At 67.5% G+C, this 7,710-nt stretch overlaps 1 protein-coding gene across 1 annotated transcript; it reads left to right on the forward strand.

The window, feature by feature from the left end:
* Window positions 1–1,685: 1,685 nt before the first annotated feature.
* PPP1R1B (protein phosphatase 1 regulatory inhibitor subunit 1B) lies at window positions 1,686–7,349 on the forward strand. Its single transcript, XM_074557752.1, has 8 exons — window positions 1,686–1,996; window positions 3,090–3,150; window positions 3,425–3,447; window positions 4,395–4,467; window positions 4,550–4,657; window positions 5,802–5,870; window positions 6,705–6,851; window positions 6,934–7,349. The coding sequence occupies exons 1-8, from the start codon at window positions 1,916–1,918 to the stop codon at window positions 7,020–7,022; spliced, it is 651 nt and encodes a 216-aa protein (XP_074413853.1). The 5' UTR covers window positions 1,686–1,915; the 3' UTR covers window positions 7,023–7,349.
* The last annotated feature ends 361 nt before the right edge of the window (window positions 7,350–7,710 follow it).

The following is a 7,710-nucleotide window of genomic DNA, read 5'->3' on the forward strand; positions in this document are numbered from 1 at the left end:
CGAGCGCTTCTTGCCTCACCCCGCTGCTATTTTTACTCTCTCCGCGGGAGGATTCGCTGCTGCAGCTCCGCGCAGCCCCCGCGGCACCGCGGCACGGGCACGGGCACGGGCTGGGTGCCCACGGTGCGCCTGTCCCGGCGGCAGGCGAGGAGCGGGGCCATGTGTGCCACACGTGTGCCTGGAAGGTGCCCCCCGTGTTCCTGGCACCCCCCCCTCCCCACCCCATTCCCGTGCCACTCTGCAGGTGCCACCCGCGGGTGACGCTGCGTGGGCGCGGGCGCGGGCGGCGCCTGCCGATCCCGGGGGGCTGCGGGTGCCGGCGCTGCCGCAGCGCACGGAGGGGAGGGGGCCCGGCCACCCCCTCACACGGCGTCTTCGTGGGTGGGAGAAGCGGGAACAGCAGCGGGATGGAGCCCGGGAACCTGTTGCCATAACGACTCCCGGTCCCGGGATGGGGACGGTGCGCGGAGCCTGGCACGGGGACACGCGTGGTGACAGAGGGACCCCTCACCTTGTCCCCAGGTTTTGGTCTCCATGAGGACACTGAGCTCTGCTGGCGCCTGATTTGTCCCCATCCAGGTGCTCACTGCGCTGTGCCACAGGCACAAGTTTGTCATCTACAGCCAGATTTTGTCACCCACAGCCAGGTTTTGTCACCCACAGTCCGGCTTTGTCACCCACAGCCAAGATTTGCCACGCAGACCCAAGATTTGTCTCCCAGAGCTGGACTTTGTCACCTAGAGCTGGCCTTTGCCACTCAGAGCCGAGATTTGCCACCCAGAGCCAGGATTTGCCACCCAGCGCCAGGATTTGTCGCCAGGGCCGGGCTGTGCCGTGTTTTGCCGCGTGGTGCCGGGCGGGCGGGACGCTGCTCCATGGCTCGGTGCCACCCGGGTAAATATTTTGCTGGAGCGGTGGCTGCTGGCCCAGGGCCACCCGCAGCCGTTGGAGCACCGGGAGATCCGGGGGACGGAGCCAGTTCCCAGCTCCCCCTTCCTCGTTCCTGCTCACGGGCGGCTTCCATCGACACCGCCCCGGGACATCCCAGGAGGGGACGAGCCACCGCTCCGGCTGTCCCCGCTGCATGGGGACCCCCTGGATGTGGCCCTGTGGGGTCGGGAGAGGTGCCCTGGGTGTCCCCCCATCCCTTCCTGGCCGCTCTGGTGCCCTGAGGGATGAATCCCCACTTCCCCATGGGGAACATTTTGTGTCCCTTGGGATTTTCTATGGGGAAAATCTCCAAAAACTGGGGAAGAACCAGGGCAGGTGGGCACAGCCTGGGGTGAAGACGCAGCCCCCGCACCCCCCAAATCCCGGGGGCTGCAGCTGGGGGTGGGGGGACCCCCCGCACACAGGGGGTGGGATGTTTGGGGAGTCCCCATGGATGTCCCCTCTAGAGTAGTGGCCTTGTCCTGTGTGACACAAGCCAGGTGGGGGCAATTTTGCCGCTCTCCACACACAGGAGTGGGAGCTGCTGTCCCTCTGTCCTTCTGTCCCCTGTCCCCACACCTCTGGGGAGACTCAAGGGACAGGGACACACACGGAGCCACCGTCCCTGTCCCAGCGCAACCGGCCATGGCAGGTGGGGTCCCCCGTGGCAAGGAAGGGGTTAAGGACCCCCCCCCAGGTTGGCTGAACCCCCTGGGGGGCTCCCCAAGGGCTCATTACCGCGGCCTCAGCCCCCCTGCCCGGGGAGGGGGGGATGAATAATTCAGCTCCTGGTAGGAAGACGTGTCCTCCCTCCCTCTCCTTCCTCCTCCTCCTCCTCCTCCTCACCGGCTCTGCCTTCCCCACCTCCCGCCACTCTCATTCCTCGCCGTACCGAGCCTCGGGTGCCACGGAACTCCGCTCGGTAGCGGTGCCAGAGACCCCCCCCGGCCCCCGCCACCGGCTCCGGTGACTCCCGGCCAAGGCCATGGACCCCAAGGAGCGCAAGAAGATCCAGTTCTCGGTGCCCGCCCCCCCCAGCAACCTGGACCCCCGCGCCGTGGAGATGGTGAGGGGACAGGGGACAGGGGACTGGGGACTGGGGGCTGGGGACTGGGGACTGGGGACTGGGGACTGGGGGCAGGGGATGGGGACAGGGGACAGGGGAGCCTGGGGGTTTCCCCTCTTGTCAGGGCCAAGCGCTGCCGGTAACCCCGGGGCGAGGAGGGACCCCCGGAATGACCGCGCGGGACCGGAGGGGGACACGGGAGAGCGCCGGGGACAGCGGGGACGGGATGGGGACAGAGTGGGACAGGAGGGAGGGGAGGGGACAAAGGGGATTGAACCGGACAGGAGGGGACCGGGAGAGCAGGACAAGGGGGATCAGAGGGGACAAGGCAGGGGATGGAAAGAACAGAGGCAATGCGTTGGGACAGAAGGGATGGGACAAGGGGGATCGGAGGGGACAGGAGGGACGGGATAGGACTGGGAGAGCAGGACAAGGGGAATCGGAGGGGACAGAGGGGACAAGGCACGGGATGGAAGGGACAGAGGGGATGTGTTGGGACAGAGGGGATGGGACAAGGGGGAGGTGGGAGGGGACAGAGGGAAGGAGGGGAAGGATCCGGGGGAGATCGGAAGGGACAGAGGGGACAACAGGGAGGCAGAGGATGGGACCGGCAGAGCAGCACAAGGGGGATGGGAGCGGGCAGGGCGTGGGACGGGAGGGACAGACCGGACGGGACAGCATGGGGGACACAGAAAGGGACGGGGACAGGACGAGAGAGCTCCAAGGTCCCCGCACACGGAGAGTTGTGCCAGGGGGACGGGGACAGGGACAAGGATGAGACAGAGCACAGGGACAGGATGAACGGGACAGGACACGCCGGGAGTCAGTGCAGCCACCCCCGCCGGTTGTCCCCGATCCGAGGGGACATCCCCAGCACACACCGGAGCCGGAGCCCCCCGGAGGAGCTGGCCTGGGGCTGGGACACACTGGGGACACCACGGGGACCCCGCGCCGGGTGGGCTGGTGGCCCTGCACCCACAGGCGCACACACACGGGCACACACGGGGCACACACGTGTCCCTGGGGCACAGGGCACAGGGGACAAGGGACTCGGGGCGTCCCCAGCCGGTGACACCCCGGACCTGTGCCCCAGATCCGCCGGAGGAGGCCCACGCCGGCCATGCTCTTCCAGCTCTCCGAACACTCGTCCCCAGGTGAGCGGGGCCGGGCTGCGACACGGGGCGAGGGACGGTGGCAGGGATGGGAAGTGGTGGCTGTCGTGGTGTCTGGGATGGGACACGGTGGCAGGGATGGGACACGGTGGCGGGGAGGGGACATGGGATGTAGTGTCACCTGTGGAATGGGATGTCCGGCAAGGAGGGGACGGGGTGTCACACAAGGAAGGGGGTGGCACGGAGGGGCAGGGTAACCCCTGGAGGGGGTGTCCGTGTCCCGCTCACTTTTCTCTCCCTGGCGCCGCTGACACAGAGGATGAGAACCTGCCCTACCAGGTGAGTGAGCGCCGGGACCCCCGACACGACCCCGCTCCCTGTCCCGCGTCCCCCGGGGGCGTTATCGGGGCCCGGAGCTTATCGGCTCCTTCCCGGCACGGGCACACGGCGCCGGGGACGGGGACACGGGATGGGGACATGGAGCCGAGCCAGGCTGGGCAGTTTGTGCCGAGCAGCGCGTGACCGTGGCGGGGTCACCCCCGCAGTGTCCCCAGCGCCGTGTCCCCAGCGCCACATCCAAACACGAGGTGTCCATAACGGGGTCGCCATCGGGGGCAGCCCAAAACCTCGTCCCCAAGGCAGTGTCCCCATAATGGGGACCCTCAATGCCACATCCCCAAGGCAGTGTCCCCAGTGCCACATCCTCATGGCAGTGTCCCCATAATTATGGGGACCCCAATGCCACATCCTCATGACAGTGTCCCCATAATTGTGGGGACCCCAATGCCACATCCTCATGACAGTGTCCCCATAATTGTGGGGACCCCAATGCCACATCCTCATGGCAATGTCCCCATTGTGGGACCCATCCTCATGGCAGTGTCCCCATCGTGGGACCCCCCATAATTGTGGGGACCCCAATGCCACATCCTCTTGGCAGTGTCCCCATAATTGTGGGGACCCCAATGCCACATCCTCGTGGCAATGTCCCCATCATGGGGGTCCCCAACATAGGATCAGGGTCCCCACGGTGGGGTGCTCAGGATGGTGTCCCCAATACCCCATTCCCAATGCAAGGTCCCCAAGGCAGGGTCCCATCACAGTGTCCCTGGTGCCACATCCCCTCAGCAGGCTCCTCATTTCCGGGGATGGGGCGGGTGTCACCCCCATGGTGACACCCCCATTGCATCCCCCACCTCACCGGGAGGTTCCCGGCTCTCCGGGGGCTGCGGTGACCCCCGTTGGGGACACCGGGCCCCCCCATCCCGACTCCTGTCCCCCCGCAGCGCTCGGGCGAGGGCTGCCTGCTCAAACCAAAGAGGACCAACCCGTGTGCCTACACCCCGCCCTCGCTCAAAGGTACCGCCCGCGGGGACAGCGGGGACACCACGGGGACAGTCTGGTGCTGCCGGTGCCCCCGGTGACACCGGCGTGTCCCCAGCCGTGCAGCGCATCGTGCAGTCCCACCTGGAGAGCGGCATGGGCGGCGGGGACAGCTCCGACGGGGAGCCCGATGATGGCTGCGACCCCGACAGTGGCCTCGAGTCTGGTGAGGGGACACGGGGACACGGGGACACGGGGACACGGGGACACGGGGACACGGGGAGGGGACTGTCAGAGCCCAGGGGGTGTGGGGACATGGGGACGGGATTCTGGAGCCCAGGGAATGAGGGACATGGATGCCAGAACTCTGGGGACACAAGGACATGGGGACAGGGATGCCAGAGCCTTGGGGACACAGGGACATGGGGAGGGGGATTCTGGAGCCCAAAGGATGTGGGGACATGGATGGCAGAGCCTTGGGGACACGGGGACATGGGGAGGGGGATTCTGGAGCCCAGGGAATGAGGGACATGGATTCCAGAACTTTGGGGACACAAGGATATGGGGACAGGGATGCCAGAGCCTTGGGGACACAGGGGATTCTGGAGCCCAAGGGATGGGGGATATGGATGCCAGAGCCTTGGGGGGACACAGGGACATGGGGAGGGGGTTCTGGAGCCCAAGGGACACAGGGACATGTGGACAGGGGTTCTGGAGCCCAAAGGATGTGGGGACATGGATGGCAGAGCCTTGGGGACACAGGGACATGGGGAGGGGGATTCTGGAGCCCAAGGGGTGTGGGGACAGGGATGTCAGAGCCTTGAGGACATGGGGACGGGGATTCTGGAGCCTTGGGGACACAGGGATATGGGGATGGGGAATCTGGAGCCCAGGGGGTGTGGGGACATGGATATCAGAGTCTTGGGGACATGGGGATGGGGATTCTGGAGCCTTGGGGACACAGGGATATGGGGACAGGCCTGCCAGAGCCCAGGGGATGTGGGGACATGGATGTCACAGTCTTGGGGACACAGGGACATGGGGAGGGGGTTCTGGAGCCCAGGGGCTGTGGGGACACGGGGACAAGAACCCCGGGGTACACGGGGACAGCATTGCTGGAGCCCGCGGGACACGGGGGGATGGAGATGGGGTCACCATCCCCTGTAGCCCGCGGGGACAAGGCCAGGGCTGGCACACGGGCTGGCTGCCACGCTGTCCTTGCTGCCCACGTGTCCCTGTCCCCCGCGGGGCCGGTGACGCCAGCCGGACCCCCGGCCGCTGTGTGACGCGGTCCCGGTGCCGCCCCGGTGCCTCCCCGGTGCCGCGCGTGCCTCGCCGTGCCCCGGGCTCATGGACCCCCGCCCGGGCAGCCCCGGGGAGCCAGGGCAGAGCCGAGCGCAGCTACTTCCCCGCCGGGCTGAAGGCGCACAAGCGGAAAGGTAACGGGATGGGGACAGAGAGAGACCGGGATGGGAGGGGACAGGAGGGTGGGGGTGACGGGGGGACAGCGGGATGGCAGCGGGATAGGGATGGTGGGGGACAAGGATATGGGGGTGGCAGGACAATTGGGACAGGAGGACAGGGATGGCAGAAGGATGGGGATGGTGGGGGACAAGGTGGCAGGAGGATGAGGACAGGAGGACGGGGATGGCAGGAGGATGGGGATGGTGAGGACACACAGGGACAACGAGGGGACAGGGTGGTGGAGGGATGGGGGACAAGGATATGGGGGTGGCAGGACAATGGGGACAGGAGGACAGGGATGGCAGAAGGATGGGGATGGTGGGGGGCAAGGACAGGGGTGACAAGAGGATGGGGACAGCGAGGGGACAAGGTGGTGGAGACTTGGGAATGGTGGGGACAAGGATATGGGGGTGGCAGGAGGATGGGGATGATGGTGGACAAGGATGGGGGGGTGACAGGAGGATGGGGACAGCAAGGGGACAAAGTGGTGGAAGGCTGAGGATGGTGGGGAACAAGGATATGGGGGTGGCAGGAGGATGGGGACAGGGAGGTGAAGGGGTGAGGATGGTTGGGGACAATGTGGCAGGAGGATGGGGACAGTGAGGGGGACAGGGTGGTGGAGGGATGGGGGACAACGATATGGGGGTGGTGGGAGGATGGGGACAGCAGGACAGGGATGGCAGCAGGATGGGGATGGCAGGGACACACACGGACAGCCCGCTTGCTCTCCGGGGACACCGGGCGGGCACCGGGGCTCGGTGTCGCGTCCCCTCTGGGTGTCCCCGGTGCCACCGTGCCGCTCCCCGCAGGCGGGCAGAAAGTTTCCTTCGCCGGCGGCATCGACGAGCGCGAGGAGGACCTGAAGTCGCTGACGGTGTCCGAGATCCCCGAGGACCCCGAGGGCGCGGAGGGCGACGAGGACGAGCCGGGCCAGGAGCAGGACGGTGGCACCGGGGGTACGTGGGGGGCTGTCCCCCGCTCCATCCCCGCTGTCTCCGGTGCCACCGCGCTGCTGAGCCCGCTCCTTTCCATCCGCAGAGCGGAGACACGTGGGATTCGCCGAGGTTCCCTCGCGTCCCATCGGCACCGAGCGCCACTCGCCCACCTTCCCGCTGGGCACCAGTTAGCTGGCACCGGGCACCGGGCACCGGGCACCGGCCCCGCCCGGCCCCGTCGGCCCCCGCAGCTTCGCCCGTGCCCCCCGGCTGCCCCCCGCCCGCTGCCTGCGCTTCGCCTGCCGTGCGCCCTGTGCCGCGCCGTGCCGGGCCGTGCCGGGACACGCCGGGACCCCCGCACAGCCCCGGCCGCCCCCTCCCACCCCCCGGCCGCCGGTGATGGAGGAGCCGGGGATGGGAGCCCCGGGTGCTGGCGGCCCCCCCTGGCTGCTGCCCCCCGGCCCCGAGCGAGCAGAGCCCCCCGCCCGCAATAAACGGCTGTACAGAGGGTGCCGAGTGGTTTTGGGGGGCTGGGGGGTCTTTGGGGGGGTCTGGTTTTTGTTAGGGGGTGGGGCGCCCCATGAACACCCCCCTGACCCATAGGGAATGGTTTGTCCCGAGCCCCACTGATCCCCCCCCCATGTGGGGAATGGTGTCTTCCAGCCCCATGGATACCCCCCCTGTCCCATAGGGAATGGTCTGTCCCGAGCCCCCCCGTCCCACAAGGAATGGTTTGTCCCGAGCCCCACTGATCCCCCCCATGTGGGGAATGGTGTCTCCCAGCCCTATGGATTCCCCCTTCACCACCACGCAATGGTCTCTCCCAGCCCCACGGACACCCCTCCACTGGGGAATGGTCTCTCCCAGACCCACTACACAC

The sequence above is a fragment of the Zonotrichia albicollis genome, chromosome 23 (assembly GCF_047830755.1).
Source record: "Zonotrichia albicollis isolate bZonAlb1 chromosome 23, bZonAlb1.hap1, whole genome shotgun sequence".
NCBI classification, from domain to species: domain Eukaryota; kingdom Metazoa; phylum Chordata; class Aves; order Passeriformes; family Passerellidae; genus Zonotrichia; species Zonotrichia albicollis.